Source organism: Amblyomma americanum, chromosome 1 (genome assembly GCF_052857255.1).
Source record: "Amblyomma americanum isolate KBUSLIRL-KWMA chromosome 1, ASM5285725v1, whole genome shotgun sequence".
NCBI classification, from domain to species: Eukaryota; Metazoa; Arthropoda; class Arachnida; order Ixodida; family Ixodidae; genus Amblyomma; species Amblyomma americanum.
Window position 1 is genome coordinate 118,034,243 of NC_135497.1, and position 25,336 is coordinate 118,059,578.

Sequence of the window (25,336 nt, forward strand, 5' to 3'; positions counted from 1 at the left end):
TAATAAACGTCTCACGGCGCACCTTTGCATAATTTGATGAGGCATAATTGAGGCTTCAAAGTTACGTGGTTTCGAGCAAAACTGCAAAAACCTTTGTATGGCAAAAGCTCCTTTTTGGCGAGCACACAAAGCCAACTCTCAACTGCTCTGAGCACCCGGCAAACACGCGCAATTTTTTTAATTAGCGGTAATATGTGTATTTTTATTTCTTTTTTCCAGGACTAAGGAAGAATCCAATCGATCCTCCAACTTTATCTGGATTGTATTGGATCCTAATTTAGATACAAGCCGTAAATCAGTCCAACTTGATCCAGTGCTGCCAGGGTGCTGCGCACGGCATGGATGGCATGGTTTTGCCAGTGGTTTAGCGCTTGATACTGCTGCTTCTGCCTGATCGAGGGTTGTGTCTTATGAAAGTGTTACTTTGCAGCAGAGTTCGTAAAATACCTGGACGCAACTCTTTAAAATTTCAGCAATGGCTACACTGGCCGCATTTTTGAAAAACTTTCGGGCTTTGAGGCGCCTTGAGCCTGCAATGGCTCGTTGTGTTCGGCTTCCGCCAATGGATACCTTGAAAAGTTTGGAAGAGAAGATGCAAGGTTAGTGTCATTGAATGTTATTTGTAGCACACAGTTTGAAACGAAATACCTGGGATTTTAGGTTGCAGCTGTTTATTGTAGCGGTGCTAAATTGCTTTAATGCAGTGGTGGTCCCTGTTTACACTTTGCTCCACTAAATCTAACACCTTGCATTGGTAAACGTGCACACATTTTGGCTAAAAAGCATTTGGTAAGCCTTACTGGTACGTTTCAGTCAGTTCCTTTTGTGCTAATTGGCTGAATTAATTGCAGTAATTTGCTCTTGGCCTACGCAATTTGTTTGTAGACGGTAAAGGGCGAAACGAGAATAAGTTTGCCAAATGATGTTTGGTCGGAGTTGAAGGCTCCTTTACGCTGTTCTGTAATTGGCAGACATCACACACGCATTTTAGGCACCAGCTTCAAAGTGTTACGCCGCACGGAGGCTGATTCGGTGCTCTGTAAAGGGCGGGCGTGTGCATGAAGCGTTAGCATTAGAGAAAATGAAAGGGGACAAGAACGGAGTAAAACATTTCGGTCGGACTATTACGTGCCTATGTATAAAGTTATGCCAGATTGAATAAGAGCTTCTACCTGTAACATTCCGGATGCCTTTTATTCCGTCCCGCAGTACACGATCGCGCCTTTGGGAGATTTGCGGAGCGAGCAACTCCAGGGGTTTTCTCCAATAGTTTGAGTTAATTATCGCATTGTATTTCTTGAAGCCCCCGTATTCCGGCCCAGGAAACCGTTCTTCAAAATACCAAGTACAGTTATCTTAAAACAAAGAAAGTATCGTACCGAAACCAGAACTCTGCACTCATACACGCGTCGAATGGCCTCATCGCCATTCAACGCGCGTGTGGCCTAAAATTCCTCAAACCTCAAAATTCGTTCCTCACGCGGGGAGTGGGCAGTAACATAAGATTAACGTTTGTGACGTCGCAAACGCAGTGTTGCCCGCAGAAATAAGCGGAAACGAGGCCGCAGAAGCGGCAAACTTCATTTCTGTTTTGGGCAGGAATAAATTGTTGCATGGCTGCAAAACGTAGTGGCAATGAACAGGACGGGGAGGAAAAGTTCTCGCAACAACACTGGAGCCTGACCCCACTGCAGTCCTCGTGTTGAGCACTTTCTTGAAAAAACACCACGCTACTGAGTACAACAACAGAATATGAACTGACGATGTACATGCAACACAAGCGCTTGTCATCCAACATCCTTTCACCTTCTCGTGTTGTACCCAGTAGCCCATTTTTTAAAGATGGTTAACCAACTGGCCCCTGTTTTCTCCTCACTTGAGTAGTTCCATCTCAAAATTTAGCAATCATGGCTATGAAAGTTATACATATCAAAGTCGGAATGTTTAATAGACTGTGCGTTCTATTTTTTGTGGGTCTATCATTGCACTGTTTTAGAGTGTGTAGTTTTTAATTTTTAGGACATGAATATTCATGAACAATAGAAAGCCGTAGTGTGTTAGCTTGTTTAGGCTTCTTGAGGTTCATGGCAAAAGCAAGATGAACTGCTTTGCACTCATTTGTTTTCCATTGTTCTCAGTCATACATTTTTTCACCCAGCTTGTCACTGTTGCTGTAATTAGGTTCAAGTAACCATCATATAAAGGCAGCTGCGGTAAACTTTGTGGTGTTGCTTTCATGGGTCCTGGTTGCGCTAGCAAAGCCTTGAAGTGTAGCTGTTTGGGCTTCTTGGCATGATGTAACTGTAACAGAATTAGCGCAAATTCACGAGGATGCAGTTAACGGAATCGACAAGATGAATGCTGTTTGGCTTGTCATGGCATTGTGGTAACTGAATTCTTATCACAGTGCAGATCAGCATTCAGAGGTACCTATGGAATGTAAATATGAACATGTTGTTATCCGACAGAGGGACGGGTTGTCGGAGCATACATGTACAAGCTAGACAGTTGACTTGCTACTGGTAAACAATATGCCGCTGCGGTGGCTCGGTGGTTGCTGTGCTCCGCTGCTGACTTGAAAGATGCTGGTTCGATCCCGGCCGTAGCGGTCGCATTTCGATGGAGGTGAAATGCTAGAGGCCCGTGTACTGTGCGACGTTGGTGCACGTTAAAGAACCACAGGTGGTCGAAATTTCCGGAGCCCTTCACTACGGCGTCTCTCATAACCTTAGTCGCTTTAGGATGCTAAACCGCATTAAGCCAAACCAAACCAGATTGCAGCCCAAGAGGGACACTTTTTGGTAGCAGACGGCCACTTGCCCCAGATGCGTTATGAGGTGCATTCGCTAAGAGCTAAGGTTTCAATGCAGGCTAGTATTTCTCTAAAGAAGGTGGCTCATTGAAAGATTGTCTGTAAAGGATGGTAAATTGGGCAGATTTGTAATAGTTCATGAGAACAGCTGCACCCATAGGCTCGGTGAATGTAGAGCAGGAAAGTGGTATTTTATTCAGAACGTTGCTGAATAAAAAGGAACATTACAACATTACTGAAACATTACATAGCTAAACAGAGCAGAAAGCACAATTAATTTTTTATACCTACTAGCCATCACGCCTGCCCTGTCTTGTGTGTTCCCTCTTGTCTTCGTTCTTTTTGCTTTGTGGTTTCTGTCAATTAGATAGCCATCATGACAAGTTCGGGAAAGCAGCTATAGCTAAGTGCTAACTTACTATACAGATGTACTCATACCTGAATAATTCTGCTATGGGTCTTGCGAATATAGGTTTGAGTTTAAGCTTTCGCTTACCAAGAGAGAGATGTTTGTTGTGCTTAGTATGACTTGGAATACACAATGTGTGGTTGAGGCTTGAATTGCCATGCAAAGAGCAAACCGTGTGGTCCTGAAAAGTTATGCATTCAGCTGCAAGTAAAAAAAAGTAAGGTTACTTGCCATGCTTGCACAGATTGGTTTTGCATTGACTAAATGTGTAGAGTGCACCAGCATATGAGCAGCAAATGCAGTGTTGTGCTCATAACCACTGGGCAAGAAGAATTAGCCGGAAGGCACAGTGCAGAAGGATAAGTGATTAGCTGTGAGGTTCTTACTACAGGAAACCATTTATATGTCAGCAAGACAAAAAGGACAAGTTCCCCAATGAGAAAAAAAATTCACAGGACGGTTACAACTACGAAACGCGAAATTCAGGGATAGCTGTGTAGGCATTTAGTTTTGGCAGGCGGCTGTTTCAAACAGAGCCACCCGTAGGCTTATGCGACTCAGGTTGGCTGTGACATAAGGTGACATCAGACGACAAGACACGTACAGAGGCACAGCATTAATAACACACCATACGTGGTGTCATGCGGGATGATAACCATACCCAGGTTGCTGTGGTAACTGGTGGGTGCATTACCATGGCAACCATGGTAACGCACCCACCGGTTACGGCGACGGTGGCAACGCGCAAGCCAGGGACAGTCGTCTAGCTATCGCTGTAAAAGTAAAAGGGACTCTTGAAAAATTACGGAGTGCTGGCAAAATCAAAATAATGGCTGGTACTGGTTAGCAAGCAACACATGGCAAATGCAAGTTTGTCTGCGATGAGTAACTATGAGAAGTGTCAAGTAGTTGTGGAGGAAGCTTGTCTCTGCCGCTTGGGTTAACTGGGAAGACATTCTTTTTTGGTGAGAAGTCAGGTTCCTACTTCCTCCCAAAAAAAGAATTAGAAAACTGTGCACATTGTGTATACAGCTTAATAAACTCAAGGTAAAATATTGTAGGAAAGTGCACTGTTCTGAGTGGCAGAGGCTTAGATTTGCAATGAACTTTCACTTCGTGCATTATCTAATATCAGCATCTCAGCATGGAGTGAAGTTCAGTTTTCTCAGGTGCAAATGACCGATTGTTGAAGCGGTCAGGGGAGAAGTATGCAATTGTGCATGTATTTTTGGAAGTGAGGATGGTATATAACCTTCCTTACTGCCTTTATTGCAGTGAAGTTTTATTATAAAATTCTGTAAGAAGTTTTTCAAATGAACACAGTAGCCAAAATACCTGAAAAACATAAAATTAGTTGCTGGTAAACATGGAATTTCTTAAGAAAAAGCAAGGGCTGATGAGCAGATGTTAATTCATCCATAAAAAGGTGCTGTTTGTCTTCAAATATTGTTTTCCAACAGATCGAAATTATGGCACGTTTAGTAAATATATTGGAAGAAAGGTGTCATTATCAAGCATTAAGAACCATATAATAATTATGTCAGCATGTCACCTTCACTTTTATAGCTTGCTCTGTACCCATGTACTGACCACTGGTTCATTTGATGTGCAGCTCTAAAAGCAAAAGAGCCAGTGTTTGAAGAACGAGTCAATATTGGTTTCAAGGTCGCACCTCACAGTGTCAATAAACAAGAATGGAAAAGACAACGAAAGATAATCCAAGAGAACAAGGACAATTATGACCTTGCTGAGAAGTCACGTAATGGAACCTGTAAGTACTGTTTGCTCCAGAATAAAAGTTCAAGACTGCTTGGAGTTTGCCGTCTGACTCGTTTTTGTCTTTTTTCTTTAGTGAAGATACAATGTGAAAAAGCCAGGCAAGAATGGAGAAAAACCTATGCACCAATGCACGTGAAAGAAGTGGCAGACCACTACGGTGTCTTCAGAGACCTTTATGAGTTTGGATTCTTTCACCCTGTTATTCCAGTGGATGTTTTGTACGAGTATGATGCAGAGTATTTCACACCTGTTCATTATGGTAACATAATTCTTCCTTCTGAGGTAAGTCTACTTGGTTTCCATTTATTATAACTTAGTTACTTGATTTTAGCAGTGCATTTGTAGAAATGGAATTTTCTTTCCAACGTGCTCTGTAACTGGTGAAGTTCTCATGCTTGGTACAGTGAACAGGCATTAAGGAATCAAGAACAAGCATTGCTGATTAAGTTCTTGATGTGCCTCAGTTGTAGGATAGAAAATGAAGCGGGGGAGGGTGGGGTGCAGTAAAAAGCACGGCAATGTGGGAACAAAACAGCCAGACAGTAAGTAAGCGAGCACATTACATATATGAGAAGCATTGGCCTCTGTGTCATTCTTGTCTATGTCTTGCTTTGTGCATTGTTCTTATACAATGTTTCAACTCCTTTTATCGTAGTGCCCATTACACGAGGGTGGCTGTGTTGCTCCTCTTGCATTGCCTTCTCAAATTTTCGCTGCATACAGGTTTACACTGCATCCCTCGGAGGCACTTCACTGGTTTTATGCTCTTAGCACATTAACTAAAGAGAGATTCCTTTGAAGTTGTACTTAACTTGAAACCCAGTGTACAGAAGCTTAAACGAAGGCACAGTTGCAGTGATGCTATGAAAGGGGCCAGCTGGTGGTACATGCTGCTGGGTATGTACTGCATTTTTAAAAAAGAAGCACCATAGGTTGAAGGAAGGAACTTCACTTGACAGAGTGCAACTGTCAGCCAATTTTGGGATTGGCCGTTGAGGATTTCCAACACCCAGAACATGTCAGTTGATGGTCGCATTCTGCCCTGTGAATTGTTTTTTACCTTATGGTGTTTTGCCTTTTAGAGATTCAGTGCATACCTAGTGGCTTGTAGTTGCAAGTATATTCATGTAAGTAAACACTGTAAACAAAGCTTCCTTCTTGTTGCAGGCTGCAAAAGCACCAACAGTTTTATTTGATTCCGAGCCTAACATGCTTTGGACACTTGTCTTGACAAGCTTGGATTCTCATCTCCTTGAAAATGACAAAGAGTATCTTCATTGGTTCATGTAAGTAAATTATAGCAATGCTTCTTTCACACTGTACGTTGTTGTACTGAATATTGGCCAGTAGCAGAAGCTTATAGACTGTATTTGGTAAAGAATGTTCTTTTAATTATTGAATGTGGTGTGCAGTGCACACACAAAGAAATGTTAAATAGAAAGACTCCTTACCTTAAGAGAACAAAACCAGAAACCCTCCCAGCTGTGTAAATGTGTGTGTATGATACTGCTTTCCTGCCAGTTTGTGCAGGTGCCCCACAGGGGTCACCTGTTAAAGCAGGTGTTTGTGTGTACAGTGCAACACCATGGACCCCGAGCCCCCACACTTAACTGTGTTTGGCATTGCCATATCTTGGGAAAAGGGGATCCTGGTGGTTGAGCCAATGCCGAGTGTTTGGACCTTTAAGGCCCCTCAGCATTGGCAACACACCACTTTGGCCTCAGCTTCCTGTAGACGGCACCTCTGGCTTGAACCGACCGGGAAAAATTGGCAGTCTCCTTTTCCTGTCCTCCTCTCAATCTTTCACTCTCCTATCTTCTATCTCACAACTTTCCTCTCTTCTTGGTTTTCATTTTTTTTTGTTTTGTGGCGGCTAGGGTTAAGCTGTCGTGGAGTAATTACCCTGAGTTGCCCCATATGTGGTTATAGTTAGGGAACCTGGGTTATACAGCTGTCATGGGCAGGGCTTACTGGCAAGTTCCTGTCCCATCCCCTAGTTGGGCTCCATGGCGAGTGGCTGGCACCATGACCGAAAAACTTATTTTTTTTATGGTTCCCCCATTTCCAAAAATGATCGCTGTCTGAAAAAAGGGTGGAATGAAGCAGCAGGCTTTTTTCACAAATGAAAGGTAGCATTCCATAAATTCCATGTCATCCACAGCGAAGTAGATGAAAAACAAGCAAGAATCCTGTCCCCCTTCCTGGTATCAAAGTGCTTGACAGATGCATTGGGCCTGCGCTACAAGGTATCCGAAATAGCCAGTGGTGACCTGCTTCTCGAGCTGCATGACATCTAGTACTCAAAACTTGCAAACATCGTGTCCATAGGGGAGAGCCCTCTCTCCGTCACTTCCCATTGATCTCTGAACTCTGTCCGAGGCCCTGAAATTTGCTTTGTACACCTCACAGAAAAAGAAATGCTTGAAGGGCTCACCGACCAAGAAGCTATTGATGTTCACCAGATAAAGATCCGAAAAGATAACAAGGAAATAGACACAAGACACCTGGTCCTGACATTCAACATTAGCACGTTGCCTGAAACAATTGAAGTCAGCTATTTAAAAGTAAACATAAGGCCATATATTCCTAACCCTTGCAGATGTTTCAACTGCCAGAGGTTTGGCCACGGCTCTCAGAGCTGTCGCGGCTGTAAACCTTGCACATAATGCGCTTTGAAGGACCACCCTTCTTAGGGATGTGGTGCTGCCCTACTCTGTGCAAACTGCGAAGGAGACCACGCTGCATACTCCAGGGCGTGTCCGTCCTCAACGAAGGAATAGAAATAATCACCATAAAGACAAAGGAAAACTATTTCATTTAGAAAAGCGAGAACGTGATTTGCGCTTACAAATACATTCTCCTTTACTGCAAAGCCAAACTTTGTCAATGTGGTACGTGAGCGCGGCACACCACGCCAGGCTTCAGCACCTGTCTAGGCCACACGCAGTGAGCCTGTGGCAGGGCCGTCTGCATTCACTGGTGGATTAGCTAACACTACTCCACCAACTTGAAACCAGGCTGCGCAAACCCCCGGGTCGGCGGGCCTCAAGGCCTCTTACCACACATTGAGATCCTACTCAAATGTCCACGTGCCTGCTACACGGTCATCCAGCACCTCTACAGAGGTGGTGGACACGACCCAAGGCAGCCCTGTGCCTTTGTACGCCGGACGGACAGCCTGACTCCTTGGATCGTTAAAAAAAAAAAAGTGGCTGCGAGTCACGGGGCCAAAACCAAGTTAATCTAGCTTTCAATCTTTAAATACACAACGTTAAGATAGCTTTCATAATAAAGTGGAACTGCAGAGGACTCTTAATTAGCTATAATAACATAAAAGACATTTTAAACTTAATTTCTTCAGTTGCATTATGTCTGCAGGAAACCAATTTAGGCCGTCGGCACACAGTTGTGCTTAAGAAATATACTGTTTTCTGCCGTGACAGAGAAGGGGCAAGCAGGCTCTCGGGAGGCGTAGCCATCATTGTGAAACCTGGTGTAGAAGCTTGTGAGCTGAAACTGAAAACTAGATTCAAAGCCCTAGCAGCCACTGTGGTTGCTTACAAAACGATTATGCTGTGCTCCATATATTTTAAACCGCACTTCAAAGTAACACTGCATGAATTAGAGAACCTGTTAGAACAGTTACTGGAGTTATGTCTGGTACTCGGAGATTTTAGTGCTCACTCTTGTTTTTGGGGCAGCAAGAAAATCGATAGTAGAGGTAAAATAATAGAGGATTTTATTCTGTCTAGTAACGTTTGTCTGTTGAACTCTGGTAAACCTATATACTGCTCCTCAATTTCAGGAAGAATGAGTGTTTAGATCTGTCTTTTAGTTTACCGTCCGTTTTTAGTGATTTTAAATGCGATGTTTTAGGCTACCCCTATGGAAGTGGTCACCCACCAGTTTTTATCAGTTTGTCATCGTCACCTGCAGTCATCTCAACTAAACCACGACATTGGAAACTGCATTTAGCTGATTGGGCATTGTTCAGAGAAAAAGCCAGTTTAGACAGTATCCTCTCAGAAACGCATAGCACAGATGTAAAAAAGGCAAAAGCTAAAGCCTGATATATATGTCGCAGTGCTAAAAAACATAAATTGAATAGTGTGCGCTAACAGGATGAACACAGGAAACTTGGAGAAGACGAAAGAAGCACATTTGAAATGTACCAACTAGCCTGCCAGAAAGTTTAACTAAAAAACATCATGACAAAATTATCTGTCTTCTATAAACAGCTCAATCACATCAAAATGAATGTGGGAGCAGGTTCGAAAATTAAGTGGCAGCTACCCCCATTCACAATTCTTCTGACAGACCCTGGTATAGAAGAACAAGCAGACATTTTGGGTGAACATTTTTCTACAGTTTCTAGTACTTCACACTCTACCGAGTCTTTTTTAAAATACACAAACACTACTGAAAAACAAAGGCTTCCTATGGGTGGCAGTGTCAACGAGCCTTTTCTCTAATCCCGTAAGCTTCTTGATGTCCACCAATGTGGTTTTAAAAAGTATACTCTGCAGGTCCGCCTGGAAAACACGGTCCGAGAAGCATTATGCACATGCGCAACATTGTCTTGCGGTCTTTTTTTCATATGGAGAAGGCATATGACATTCTAAGTTCGTCTCGGTGCTACCCTCTCGAAGAATTTCACTCGGGAGAATTGTGTGGAGAATAGTAAAAATGAATTCCTTAGCCAGCATAATTCCACAGGCCATTATGTATTCAGTCGATGACCTTCAAATTGCATGCACGTCATCTAGCTTATCAACTTGTGAGCAACAAATACAAGTCACATTAAACAAATTAGCATTTTGGGCAGACAGAAATGGATTTAGGTTTTCTTCACAAAAAACAGTTGCTGTTCTTTTCTTGCTCCAAAGAGGACTGCAGAGTGATCCCACCCTCCACTTGAATGAAACCATACTTCCAATAAAACAAGAACACAAATTTTTAGGCCTAACTTTTGACAAAAAGCTCACATTCCTACTGCACATAAACACCCTCAAAAAGAAAACAACCGAGTATCTGAATATGCTCAAAGTACTCTCACAAAAACGCTGGGTGCCCCAGTGAGATGTGCATATTGCACATCTATCGCTCACTAATACGCTCTTCCTTAGACTATGCATGCGTAGTGTATGGGTCTGCAAGGCCATCATACCTTAAAGGTTGGATCTAATACAAAACCTAGGCTTGCGTCTTTCAACTCGAGCATATAGAACATCCCCTGTAAATAGTCTTTACCTATAAACAAATGAACCGCCCCTTACAGACTGAAGAATAGTGCTTACCTGTGCATATTTACTGGAAATAAGGCCCCCACCCAAACATCTCTGTTACCCCGTAGTTACTAAATGCCCATCCAGAACACACTTTACCAACAAACCTCATGCTGCCACACCACTCCTCCTCCGCTTTGAAGAAAAATGCCAAGAAATAAGCATACTAGACGCACTTCCTGATGTTGCCCGAAGACCTGACACCTTACCACCTTGATACATGTGTCCTGCTGTATGTGATATTACATTGACACGCAAAAGAGCGAACCCCACAGGAAAGTATACACCAAGAGTTTTTAGCAGGAAATGGAAAATATGAGAAATACATACTTTCTGCACTGATTGTTCTAAAACAGCACTCTATGTAGAGAGTGCGACAATACAAGGGAAATGGGAGAAGGTAGTCAGGCTGTCTCAGTGCGCTTCAATTTTCACAGCAGAATGTTTCGCCATTGCTGTAGCTGTAGAACAAATAATGAAGAAAAACATAGAGAACAGTGTTATCTACACTGACTCCCTCAGCATAATTACAGCAATAAAATCCAGAAATGCAGTTGAACCCATAATAAGAGACATAATACATAAGGTGATAAAAGCTGATACGCAAGGACATAGAATAAAAGTCTGCTGGGTCTCTAGTCACATGGGAATTAGAGGGAACGATAGCGCTGATGCATATGCCGCACTTGCCCGTAATGGTAAAGTAAAACAAATTAACCTACCTCATAAAGACTGCGTGAAGTTTGTGCAAAATAAACAGAGCAAAATAGCAGGCTTCATGGGACAGTGAGGTTAACAACAGGCTGCATTTTGTAAAGCTCGTCCTGGGTGAATGGAAGACCTGTAGGCACGTGTCTCCGCATTGGACACTCATTGCACATAACTTCTACTGACGAAACAACACAAACCTCTTTTGAAAGATGGGGAGATGAGCTCACACTAAACCTTATTTTATTCTCATGTTCAAAACTCTGGAAACTAAGAAAGAAGCACTTTACTCAACTTTATAAGGATGCATTCCTTTTCGCTGCTCTTGGGAGATAACGCAATTGTTAACATGTCTTGTGTTCTTAGCCTTTTAAAAAAAGCATATGTTCTTGAGAAACTGTAATTTTTGATCCACTGCATCACTTTATTATATGATACACTTCTGACACTTTCTCATTCCTGAGAAGAAGGCTAAGGTCTTTATTGGATTTGTTGGGAGCCTCCAGATCCTTTCCTAGTCAAGGTTGGTCGCTGAGGTTACCCAACATTCTTATAAAGCTAGTACTATTAGCCATTTGTGAAGTTTCTTCTCTTTGTCATTACTAGGTAGTACAACTAACTTTTTAGGCTTTTTATGCCACCATTGTTTGTTTTTTTCATTTTTATAAAATTCTGCAGAAAACAATTTTTCCATAACTTGAACTTGGCGCATTGCTTATGCACCATTAAACCCAATATAGCACAACACAAAACTTCGTGCCGATGCTTTATTAGGTGTGTTTTCTTGTGAGTGGTTAGCTATAGTTTTTATTATACGCTGTGACATTTTGCTTATCAGTACATCTAGCATTGACCACATTGAGTTGCCTTCATGAAGTCCTTTTTGTTTGGTTTCCTCAAAATCACTCAGCAATGAAAGCAGCCTTGTATGACTGAAAAGGCATCAGTCACATTTTTATATGAATGTACTTAGTTTTGAAACCAATCCATAGGGGGTAGTGTTAAAGACTTTTTTTTTTTCTGGTTTATGAAACATAAGACTATAATCTGTGCGTCTTGATGCATCTCTTAGATGACGGGAGAAACTGTAGAAATGGCACCAACGTTTACGTATCGGCTTGTCGTTGTCATGTAATTTCATTTAGCGAATACTGTAGTTCATAGACATGTTCATAAAAGTTTACTGTTATTCAGTGCCGTTGACTTACAATCAACTTTAACAGGGCCCTTTATTTTTAAGAACTGTTGCTGCAAGTGCTAAGCTGCCTGTCCATTTTCTTTCTTCTTATTGCTCTGCTTGGTATAGTGCAAAATAACTTGGAGGCTATGGGCTCGCATAATGTGGCTAGTGTGCCCTGTAAGCTCCTATGCCATTTTTTGCAACTGCTAGGAACTGGGGCTGTCACTCATCTTAGCAAGTTGGAAACTTGTGCACTTGTACTGTGAGAGCAAGGAGAAGTTGCAGCATGGTCTAAGGGCCACAGATGTAGCATTTTCAAGCAAGCATCTAGGTTTTAACCTTGAATTTTTTGGCATCGCTACGTTAAACATTAATGAAAGGGTCATTTTGTGATGTCAGCCTTTAAGTGTGACCTGTTCTGGGCTTGTAGTTTTACCAGTTCCACCTTATAGATAGTGGGTGAAGTTGTGAAAACAATTGAATGCTCTGCAAGTGATTATACCATTCTTATTTTATCCAGTGAGTGCTGGTAGCTGCCTGTATGGATGCATGAATGATTTAGCTCACTCCAAAATTTGAAGGTTAACTTACAGAAGTCTTAGTAAAATCTATGCTGTGCAACAAATTAATGCTGAGAATCGTGCAGGAGGAAAATATAAGCTGTACTTTGGCTAGAAGCTTTTATTCATGTTGCAGCTACGAAGGGAAACAGGAAGGCATAAGAAAACAGCATTGTAGGCATTGGCCAACACTGGAAATCAGACAAGTATTTGGGACTAGAAATAAGCAGTTGCAGAGTACATGCTGAAAATACCTCATGGCAAATGGCTCTTGTGGGGAGCTGTGTACATGTGATCCTTGTTGTAGAACGTATGTTGTCCCTCGAACTTCTAGTGACACGCCCTTGTCACACCATAAAGCCTTCACTCAAAACAAGTATCAAAGTCTTGGTGGATCTGTCTGCCTTCAGAATCAGTGTGTAAGGTGGCTCTCTTCGAAATACCAAGTTGCCTGCATGTTTGACTGCCGTGCTATTGGATAGCTATGATTGCTTGCATAGATAGGCATGGCGAGTACACGAGTAATCTCTGCTGAACACATTGCTAGTCATGTTATTTTGCTGGCTATCTGCTCTGCTGAAGTATCAGTATTAATGTACTGATGTGTGTGTTTAGTGTACTTGTGCATCAGCTGCTGTTTTCAACAACCTATGTTGTATAATTAATTCATTTGTCTGTTCATCAGTTTATTCACTCAGTCACCATCTGTTTCACTTAACCACCCACTCATTAATTATTCTATTTCTCTTCTACAGTGGCAACATAAAAGGAAACCAGGTTCCAAGTGGTGAAGTGGTGTGCGACTACATGCAGCCTTTTCTTCCTCGTGGTACTGGCTATCATCGGTTTGTGTTTGTTTTGTACAAACAAGAAGGATTAATTGACTACTCTAACCAGAAATTGTCTGCAAACAGGTGAGAAGGTGGTTCAGATTTCTTGAAGCAAGTGCTGACTATACCTGTAAACCTGAAAAAAAAAAAAGCGTAATCTCTTAGTTGATGACCCGTATCTGTTTGTAAAAAAATTAATTACGCATTACATTCACTCAGGGTTGCTTAGCATATCCAGAAGCAATACACGGGACATGAGATTTCCTGTAAATCAAACTAAACAAGCGTTATGTATGGACATTCACTGTACACAAGGTTGGAAAGTTGGGTGAATAGGTAACGATGATTCGGGGCGCATGTGCCTGTTTGTCTTTTAGTGTTCCGTTTCACCTTGGTCACCTTAGGTTCCCTTCAGTCGAAAGTAAGCGCCTGTGTTGTGTACCCCTTTCTTTGTCCTTCATCCTGTTCGCGCTACATATCATGGATGACTGTACACACATGGCACAAGTGCTAAAATTGGGGTGCACACAGACATGCACTCATTTTAAATATGAGGTGCAGACTGCGTAAAGGATAATGTGCATATTTAATCGTCTTATATAAGTTTGAAGAGTTATATGCATCACACAACACCCTCCACCTCAATTGTGAATGGATTTGCTCCTACCTCTATTGGGTTTGGTAAAAAGACTTTTTAATGCAACAAATTGCTTTTTGAGAAAAAGAAGGTAGTATGCAGAGAGCACGTACCTTGATTGTGAACTGTATGCAGTCTGCGCTTTTAAGGTGGCTCTGCAGCTCCTTTCTATTGATAACAAAAATACCTAGCAGTCAACAGGGAACCTTACATGTCATGTCATCTAAAAAAATTCTTTCAAAATGTGCTATAAGAACAAGGAAGGAAAAGGTGTTGCTAGCTGTGGCATCTGCCATCGAAACCTGAAGCACTTGAGCTGCGGCCAGCATGAGAAAAAGGGCAGGGAGAGGCAAAGAAAGAGGGGAGCAATAGGATAGGGATAGGGGTAGCCCTCTTTTTTGATGCTATTGCTGTTATGGACGTCAGCAGGAACGACACTATGATGACAATTATAACTATTATACCTTATTTGCACGATTATAACGTGAGGGCAGGGTTTGAGAGCTCAAGAGCATTTAAAAAAAATTGCATTTATAAATGCAGTCTCAAACTGTTCAGGCCAACCATAGCCGACAGTCCCTCCAAGAAACACAGGCATGACTTCAGTGGCAGTGCAGGTAGAAAGAAGGGATGAGATAGGACACAAAAGTAGAGCGCTGACTTCAAACTGCTTATTTCACCAAACGTGCCACGTATATATAGGTATACACCAGCAAGATGAAATCTGAAAAAAGGCGAAAGAGCAAAGGGGAAACAACACTCGTCATGATGCCACAACATAGCACCAGGAACCTAATTCCAACCATCAGGTTTAACCAACTAGCCCAACAAGCATCAATCTTAAACACAGGCAGCATGTTAAATTTGCGGAAGCAGCAGGTATGTTGACATTCTTTAAAGGGGCCCTTAAAACACCTGAGGAGAGTGCATAAACTCGCTCCATCTCTACATTTTGTGGTCATGAATGCCTGAGCCAAATAATACACTTCAACATGCAGCAGAGAACCCTCCTTCATGTTGCATATCTGCGTATGTCTGTTAAGAGATTGCTGTTAGATCCTTTCAGACGTCACCCAGCCGCCGTTGCTGTGGCCAGTCAACCATGTTGCTCCTATGGGTCAAGCTCTTCCCCCTTGGGAATTCCCATGCGTGTCGGCAGCCAATGATGGGGCAGAGTGGGTGCGGCCAGCAGAGCAGCGCCGTCCTTTGAGCATGCAAAAAGTGACGAGAGGAGACGGAAAAGCACGAAGACGCAGAAATTCAAATTTTGACTATAGATAACTTCTTCTAACAGATGCATTAAAAACATTCTTACTGGAGGATATTAAGTGGTATCCTTTAACATACCAGGCGTACCACCACTTTACTCAGAGCCCCTTTCTGAGCAAGCAGCACATCAGATGCACGTGTGACAACCTAGCAAAGCCAAGCCTGCGATACATTAATGCATGCAGCCTCGTACGTAGCTGCAGCCGCTGTCACTGCCATGCTGCCTACTCATTGTTTCATGCTGCCTAGTCCTGTGCTCATTTGCCCTTCTTTGCTTTCCTAACTCAGCTCAACTCTTTCAGTGCCTACTCTTTCTCAACAACCTGCACCGCCTTCTTTCCGTATCTATAGCCACCTTCTCCTTTGCATTTGCATGCTGTGCGCTTTGCCCCAAGGTCATTAAAAAGCTGGCTTCTCCTAGCAGCTCTCAAGCCTGGTGGTGAAAGTTGCGCTAGCTACCTTGAAAAGCTTGGGGAAAAAAATTTGCACTATTGGTTCTGAATATAACGCGAGGTGCATTCTGAAGCATTATCTGATGTTTCCCGTCACATTTGGCGTATTCTTTGTTCTCAATTCATAGAATTAAAGGTTTTCTGCCACTGAAAGTTAGGAGCCTTAGTCATAGCTGTGATGCTTTGGTATTTTGAAACACGAGAGGAGTTGTCTATTGAGGCAGCCAACAATTGAAGCAAGAGTCGATTTTCTCTTTAACTGTGCATCAGTTATATTCCATGGCATAACCAAAATTCCCTCACTTAGACCCCAAAATTCCCTTTGTCCCAGGAGCGAATTGAAAACCTCTGCTATTTTGAATGAATGAGACATTACAGAATGAATGAAAAATACCTCAAACTGTAAAAGTAGTAGTATGTGGTTATTTCTTAAACACAACAAAAAGGAAAGAAAAGATATTTTCCGAAAAGATTTTTGCTGGCCGCAGGCACCTGCTATCGAATACAGAAACGCCTTAGCTGTGCCCAGTGGAAATAAAGTGACAGTGAGTAGACAGAAAGGTGAAGTAACAGAGGGGACTGCTAGGGAGAAAGGATAAGGTTAGGGGCATAGTAAATCGCACTAATATCAATAAAGTAGCTGTACATGACCTAGTGCCTGCCCACGGTTGTCTCAACACTGCACTGCTTGTCATTGCGGGCGAGTGTCCACTTGTGTCATAGCACCCGCGCAAACTCTCCAAGGTGGCAGCTGCTAGGGCACAAAGAGTCTCTTCTTTCCCCTCTTCGATGCAAAGATGCAGAGATGCTGAAGCAGCTTGGAGTGGGGTGAGGCACATGATGCACACATGCACCGCAAAGCGGCAAGTGGCGGTGCGGGCACGGAAGGGAAATATGTATGTACAAACTACGCGCTTGGCGTGTCCTATCACAAAAAATAAATCGCATGCATTTGGACACTGCACAGAACAGCCGGCATTGGGGTGCTTGGCAGTAATCATCATAGGTAGCACATGCGGAGCGTCCTGTTGTTGTGCATAACTATCTGGCGAAGAACAGATGGGATGTAAGCGCGTCTGTTCAAAGAGCACGCAGAGGCAAACTATAACAATTTTCTTTTCGCCATATTTTTACTCTTGAAATCTGTTGAAAATGGGGAAATTCCTCGAGTGGCGCATCACTGTTGCGCACTAACTCAAAGTTTGGAATTTATTTATTTATTCATGTTGCCTCACAGGCTGCAAGCATTGGAGCATTGAGTGAAGGGGAGGGGGATACATAAATAGGGGTAATGACAGGAGCTTGAATAACATGAATAAACAATGCTTATTGACAGTTAGTGCTGATCACTGAACATTAAGAGCATCATTATACAGTAGTTATTGATGCATCAATAATTAGAAGAAAATTAGGCAAAGGTTTAACCTGGCTAAACCTAAGTAACCAAAGTGAAAGCTTGTAAGTTAAGCAGTTAAGACTGGTAAAGCTTGGCTAGACTTGGTTGCTGCTTGGTGGTAATGACTGTTGTTTAGCCAAGGTTAATCAGGATTAGCTTTAAAGCTTTCGCTCTGGTTACGCTCTTCGTCTCTGTGCGGCAGCCCCTCGGCGAGCTACGTCCACTGGATGATCGGATTTGACCGGTCGTCTTTGCAACCTCTGAGACGCAGACAGTGCATGAGGCGTCTTGCCTGGATCATCCGTGACGAGTCCTGCCGTTAATGTCGAGAGCTGTTGCAATCCGTTGGCACCAGCTGAGGCAGCGGAGGCTATCTAGACAGAGTGAGCGCACGGCTCCGGCGTAGCTGCGGTTGAGTGATGTCATGGTTGTCATGTTACTAGGCAGAGGTGAGCGCTAGGTTTCAGTGGTGGTGACGGCTGATTGACATCGTAGCTGTCACGTGGTTTCTCCTCAGTTCAAGGTCAAACTCGCACATACGGCTCAGACGGCGAAGAAGCTATGGAGGGGAGTAGTAAAAGCTTTCGCTTTTAAAATGACCTTTACTTTGGTCCTAAATGTAGCTGAATCACAGATGTTTATGATGTGTTCTGGAAGGCGATTCCAGTGAATAATAGCCTGCAGCAAAGTGGATGTATTAAATGCAACAGTTCTACCTGAAAGGCGTTGAAAGCTTAGATATATTTTTGCGAGAAATACTTCAAATTCATTATTATGCTATTTATTTCGAGGAAGGAAAAGAGATAGTGTGTAATTGCTTTAACCACCTATTTTGCATGAGTGTAACCTGTCCATTCCCAGCCATCCCCAAAACATTGTTAATGGCAGCTTGTCTGGGGCAAAAGTTTGCCTATTGAACTGTTTTGATGATACGTGCTCATCAGAGGCTGTGATTGCTCTTCACTCATCGGGTAGTGGTAGCACAAACTTAGCTAATTGAAGGCTTGTGGCAGTAATGTATGCAGTGCTCTGGGCCATTGGTGAATAAAAATATTTTCTTTTTCCTAACGATTCTGATGACAACAGTTTTGTTTATCTCTAAAAGGCGCACCACCATGTGTATGTACTGTCATGAGCAAAAGTGGTACAGTAAAACCTCGTTAATTTGACCCCGTTAATTTGGATAATTCGGACTGCCGCCAGTGTCCCACCAAACGTCCATGTAAGACTATCATGTCAGAAGCTCGGTTATTCGGACGGTTAGTTTGGGCGGGCTTCCCGAAGTGGTGTCATGTCGAGGTATGACAGGCACCGCACGCTATCATCCATACATTCGTCATCTGACCTGTGTATTACATTCTTTTCCCGTGCCCTTCTGACATGGGCGCAATGGCAGGCGCATTGCCGATCGGCAGGCCACTGTTGATAGGCCAAGTCCAGCTGTATAGTTTCGTTTTTCGAGCGTCTTGGCCAGCCAGCAGCGACTGCGGCTATCAGCTAGCCAAGCCTATCGCTGCATACTGTCTAGAAAAATTACCGCCTTATCGCTGATGTTTTGTTTTTCGACAGTCTTGCCTCTCATGCCGCTGCGCATTTCCGTCACTTCCGTCCAAGTGGTATTTCTGTTCTGCAGCGCGTTAAAACTCCGTGCCCGTTGCAAGCTGTCTGCTGTTTGTGCGGTGAAGCCTCCTTACTCTCTATGCTATATGTGAAGGAGCTCGAGCGCTACCGCGTCACACTCTGAGAAAAGCCAGAGAGACCCTTACCATTATGGAGCTGTTTCAGCTACTTCTGACACTCCCGATAGCATGAAAGAATTAAAACATTTGACTGGCATTGTCACGCAGCTTTAATTTTATAAGGAGGTGACGATTGCCCAACTTTTCACTAAATAAATTTTTCTTTCATGCGAATGGTTTTTGACAGTTTTGGGTGGAGGTGGGTGGGGCATTCGATAATTCGACATTCGGATAATTCAGGCGTTTTGAATCAACTCCTTTGAAGCCTGAATTAACGAGCTTTTACTGTATATAAAACCAGTGCTTTGGTTAGACTTGATTGCTGTGCCACTTTCTAGCAGCGTTTCAGCAGCGCATACTATCCAGACAGATGAAGAGGTGACCGTTTTCATCCAGAGGCATATCATTTTGTTCGTTTTAATGAGTGGCGCTTTGGCTTGGCATAAATGCTGAGAGGTACCACAAGAGCAGCAAGCCATGCATCTGCATTTTATGCAACTTCTTTTCCTGGCAGTATTGTAATGAAGCACAAATGCTGTTCTTGTGTAACGCTGCTTGGATTCTTATGTGGCTGTAAATATGCTTTTGTTCATTTCACAAAAGATTTCTGGTATTATCCGCTGCATTAGAAAATAATTCTTTTGGACTCTGATTTTTGTTTCCTTTTCTATGCTTTGCTTTCCTCTAGTACCAGCCTGAAGGAGAGGACATTTAAAACCTATGACTTCTACAAGGAATTCGAAAATGTGCTCACACCTGCTGGCCTAGCATTCTTTCAGTGCACCTGGGAGGACAGCCTGGTGGACTTCTTTCACAAAACTTTGAGTAAGGATGTTGTAGTAGTGTACAAGAATGTGATTCTCCGTGTGAATGTAGTGCACAGAGCTGCATAAGGTGATGACCCATGACAGTGCTCTCTGAACAAATGAGGCTCCGTGTTGTACGAAGTGGAAAATATAGTTTCATGTGAAATAGATTTTGGTCCAACGTTCTAGGGGAATCCCCTAGGTAGAGTAGATTTGTTACAAGGGAGTAATAACTAGCATCTATCCGAGCACAGCCATACTGCTGCAAAGGAAAGCTATACAGCTTTCCTTTGTGTGCGTGTGCTTGGGTCGATGCTGATGAGTAATACTCCCTCACTGAAATTGAATCTGTGTGAAACTTTTGCTGGTTTACAATGCCTGGCACGATGATATTCTTCAGGTAAGTTCAACATATATTTAGTTACTTTTGCTGTGCAGAAGAGATTACCAACGGTATTTTTGACTAATAACTGCCAAACCCACCACAATGGCGTTCAGCTGCTCAGCCCAAGGCCAAACCAACCACAATGACGTTCGGCTGCTCAGCGCAAGGTCGCGGTATGGGATCCTGGCCACGGTGGCCACATTTCGATGGAGGCGAGTAGCGAAAATGCCCATGTGCTTTGCAGTGTCAGTGCACATTAAAAAACCCCAAGTGGGCGAAATTAATCTGGACCCCTCCACTACGGCATCTCTTGTAGCCCACGTGCAGCTCATGTTTACCATGCTAATGACTGCCTCAAGTAGTCATGGTAGTCCTTCAATCAGGAGATAAGGAAGTGCCGAATAGTTGAGGTCATACAAAAGTAAGTGCATCATCGTAGTTGTCTTCTCACTGTTAGTCACATGTGAGCTTCCATCGAAAAATACAGTCAGCTTGTATATTGCAAACTTCGGTGTCTTGAAGTAAAAAATAATAGCAATAGTAAAAGGCAGGGGCACTATAAAAATTATACAATACTGTATATAACATATCATTACAGTCGACTGAAAATCCGCACGGCTGATTTTTCGGACATGCTTGATCATTTGCACTCTTTTTGCAGCACCGCGACATGGCTCATAAAGCCAATGTATAAGAGCGCCTGAAATTTCGGATGCACCACAACTGACTGCTCGATTTTTTGGACCTCGTTCGCACACGCCGCCATTATCCAAGCCGCCATATAATGTGTACAGTGGAACCTCATTACTTCAAACTGCAGGATAGATCGAAAACTTGATCAAATAAAATGAAATTCAAACTTAAAGGGGGCCTCTTGCGATACTGAAATTCTGCGCAAGTCGGCACATTGCACCCGCGTGGTTCCGAATTCGCACGGTTCTTGAACGTCTTCTGCCGCACAAAATTTATTAAAAGCAGTCAGAATTCGCCGAACTCATCTATGCCGAGTCTTTCGTTTCGAATACAGAAAGAGGTAGCAGCAAAGGGCGTGGAACGGCGAGCGCGGAGACTGCAAGCGCAGGAGGAAATGGTGGTGCATTTTAAAGCGAGGTCAGCATACTCGCAGTGACCTGCGGCGAAACGTAACGCAACCCTGACTTTTCTATCATAAAACAGTAAATAACTGGCGTTTCGATGACAGGCAAGACGCCCCTCATTATACGCAAGCCACCGTAGAGTGCATATCGTTGAATATGATGCCGATTTTGGCTCTAGTCGCTAGGCCTAACGAGGGAGGCCAACGCCAACGGAGCGCTTGCTTCGGCTGTTTCTCGGTTCTTATTGTTTCGCCATCTTTGCGTTCTCGTTCTGGGCCCATTGTGCTGCGGACATAATGCAGTTCCTACAGCGGCGTGATCGCTTTTGCCGTTTAGACTTTGTCCCAATCCTTGCATTCATCGGTGACATGCCGAGGGCAGCACAGCCAGGAAGAGCTCGTGAAAGCGGTTGCTGCCCGTCGTCTGTGCATGTGTCGCGCGACGAAATTTAGTCATTAGGAGCTTTAGAAAGTGTGCAACACAACTGACCTCTTCCTTCAGCATAATGGCAATAAGTTCGTGAATTTTTCCATGAAAATTGATTTTCTGGACTGCCTGATTTTTCGGTCGTTTTCATGGTCCCTAGAGGGTCCGAAAAATTGGTCGTCAACTGTATATTGTGATGTTCTGCCTGCATGCAGAGCACTGCTGCGCCCAGCTGTGCCAGCGCACATATGTTAAGAGCGCCGGCAAGATGGTGTGGAGGGGGTATGGCTCACAATTAGACGCATGCTACGTGTATTCGTATGTGCGGTGACTGGACGTGTGGGCCGCACCGCCGAATTGTCCGGGCCCAGCCAAGACAGTAACAAAAAAATCTTGCGAATCTCATCGGGTGTTTTTTGGGCAATTCGAGGGCGGCGGCGATGCAGGGCCAAAGTTTAGCCGCTGGCGAGCCCATTTGTACCGGAAAGCCAGTATCTGTTGAAATTGGGGGGAAAAAACTGTGACGTTGTGCTGATGCCAGAGCAGCAGATAGCCAGTGAAAGCTAGACGAGGTGTCACTTAAGTCAAGTGCATGAATGCAGGGGAACATTTGTCTTGTGACATAGTTTTCTGCGTACTTGTCTTGGGGCTAAAGGTCTGAGCATCAGTAAGAGATGGGCGTTGAAATAAAAACTCGTTGGCTGAAGCAGCACTCGATGATCACACAGAGAGACATGCCAGCACTTTCACCTTATGGCCGTACTGCTTAGGTAGTATAAAGAAAAAAATTGGCGGTAGTTTAGCTCTGGTTAAACCTGGAGTGACGTGATAGCTACAGCTGGCTGCGTGGAACTTGGTCACGTGACCAACCACGCGACGAACCACGTGATCAGCCATGGCGCCGCGCTGGCAGCTGCTCTGCAGCATGTGACCAACCACGTGACAGCGTGGCGGCGCCGCCACGCTGAAGGCTCGAAATGCTACCGTAATGTAGCTATCGCTACAAAAGAAACGTTAGGATGCTGTGTTTGTCAACCAACAGAAGCGTAGAGCCACAAATATCAACTAAGGCCACCAGCATGGCTTATCATGCATCACAGCAGCGGTAGAGCAGTCAAACCTGTCACCAGAGGCGGCGCATTTGTGTACCAAGCGCAAATTTTACGCGTCATCCCAAGGAAACACGATAGAATACACGAGACTTAAAGGCCTCCGTTTCGTTCTGTTAAAGTTCAGCAGACTGCCTTAATGTCTGCAGTGTCGATGTCTTACGCTAACGGCAATAATGCGCTCAGGTGCACGGAAGGCTTTTTATTACGATTTCATGTGAAAAGGCACCCTCGCTGCATTCCTCGGTATTGGTATCTGACGCACTTTTTGGCTACATTGGGCTCGCATGCTGCCGCACAATTTTCCAACTACTCTGCGTGTGAGACATCAACTTGTTTAAATTTTGCCGTGAACGGCCACCGACATTTGGGGGGCATGGCTCGTTGCGCAGTTCAGCGACTGGGAGAAGTTTTGTTTTTACGAGGCCTCTGGAGCTCACAGTCAACACGGTGACAGCACGGTGGGAGTTCGTGCTTATCTTCGCATTTTTCTTATCTGATAATCTTTTGTGCGGGCGCTTTGAGACAAAAGAGGCGCATCAAAGCCATTTTTAAAGCACTTCTTTTTTCACAAACTTCTGCCCACCTTTCCATGTACTGTGGCCTCGTTTCTCGCGTTAGATATGTATTTGTTTTTTTCTTCTTTATGGGCCACAAAAGCCAACCCTCACATTACAATCATGGTTGTGTTACATTCGGGTAAATATGATATGTATTGTAAAGCTTGTGGCTGTGGCAGTGGCCATATGCAGTGTGCAAAACTGCGTATCATTCTCAAGTATGATAGGTTAAATAAAAAGTAGATGTTGACCTTCGAAAATCTCAGGTTATGGTTGGCATCTACTGGATTTAATGTAAATTTTCGTGTTCAGGTGTTTCCTGGCTGATATATTTTTCTCTCTTTTTCTATGAAAAACATGTACAGGGAAAAGGCCGCTTTTTATTTTTTTGTAGTGCTAGCTGTCCCCGACTTCGTTGTCCCATCTACATGCCTTCTCCTTGTCCTTCCCTCTACAGGAAGGAAAGAAGAGGGGAAGTAAAGGGGAAGGGAGAGGAAGGCGGAGGAATAGAGAAGGGAAACGCACCAAGGTGAGAGGATATGTGGACGTGTGCAGAGAGAGCAGTAGCACTCACGCGCAGGTGTTCTAGAGGTTCGGCTCTCACTCTCCTCTTGCGACATGATTCAGTTGCACCGCGTGTGATTAACGGCTTGAGGATGTTGCACGTTTACAGGCAGCATCCTGAGAGCATTTGTCCTCTGTTCAACCTGCTGCATGTTTGTGGATCTGGCCTCCCACAAACATGTAGCATTCCAAGCATGGTGCTTCACCAGGGGCTACTGTAATGAGGTGCAATTTATTTTTTATTTCATTCATTCATGTACCTAAATTTCCTGTGCAAGCAGAAATGGCAACTGTTAGTGGCAGTAACCAGTGACAGGTGCAACCTGCAAACGAATCTGATATTCTACCTCGGATATGACGAACATTAGTATGCCACCTTGGATACAACGAACCTTGATATGCCATCTCGGATATAACCACCTTTTGTATGCTAACCTCGGATATAACGAACTTGCATATGCCACCTCAGGTAGAACGAACTTTTGTGTCTGGACCTCGGATGTAATGAACTTAGTGTGTTGACCTCGGATATAATGAATATTGGGCTGCTAAGGCATTCAAACGATCCGCGGAGTATCTCCTAACAGTTTTTGTTGGGGCATATGTCTCAGAAATAACGGCAAGTGAACAACACATAACAATGGCACAAAAAATTATTTTGGATTTGAACCAACTCTGATGTAGAGCATGCAGCTGGTGAGGTGCTTGAGACTGCTTGGCTGTAGCAGCAGTGGCATGCACACGTTCGTGGCAAGTGTTTTGTAATTGTACGCACCAGTCGCCGGAGACTAGGTGGGATGCACTGAAGACAGGTGGCACTATGAGGATAGGGGCTGCGTTTTATACCAGAGCAGAGAAGTGCTTAACCGATCAGCTACAGGAGCTTTGTGCGGTTGGACTCGAGGACCGATTCAGAGTGCGACCAGCACTACCTATGACTCATTCTAGAATGTAATCAAAAAGTACCCCAGGCAACCATGTAACTGGGGAGTGGCGATGCCCTGTCTCTTAATCATATAGCCCCTCCCCCTCTCCCTTTGTAGACCCTCCTGCCAATACTTTTATTGGACATGTACCACCTAGCATCAGTTTCTCAGCTCATCATAAGGGCCAGTTTTCCACCAGGCCCTGGGAAAGTGGAGCAGAAACTTCCAGACGACCACCTTCATGTGTGCGCAATAGACATACCATGTGTGGTTACAGTAGCCAAGTTCCAAGCAGTTGGGTGGCTTGCTGAAGCAAATGCTTACTTGTCTTGGGAAGATTTTTCTTCTGTACCTTGCATCTTCATACCTTGTTAACCCTTTGAAATCTGCTCAATCTTGAGGGATTT

The 25,336-nt window shown here is 43.8% G+C and overlaps 1 protein-coding gene across 1 annotated transcript in view; it reads left to right on the forward strand.

Annotated features, from left to right (window-relative positions):
• Positions 1 to 315: 315 nt before the first annotated feature.
• Positions 316 to 25,336, forward strand: part of mRpL38 (mitochondrial ribosomal protein L38) — a 42,403-nt gene continuing 17,382 nt past the window's right edge. The window contains exons 1-6 of the mRNA XM_077646655.1: positions 316 to 599; positions 4,834 to 4,992; positions 5,074 to 5,282; positions 6,168 to 6,286; positions 13,489 to 13,647; positions 19,745 to 19,881. Coding sequence (XP_077502781.1) covers positions 476 to 599; positions 4,834 to 4,992; positions 5,074 to 5,282; positions 6,168 to 6,286; positions 13,489 to 13,647; positions 19,745 to 19,881 — 907 coding nt within the window. The 5' untranslated portion in view covers positions 316 to 475. The remainder of the gene's footprint in view (positions 600 to 4,833; positions 4,993 to 5,073; positions 5,283 to 6,167; positions 6,287 to 13,488; positions 13,648 to 19,744; positions 19,882 to 25,336) is intronic.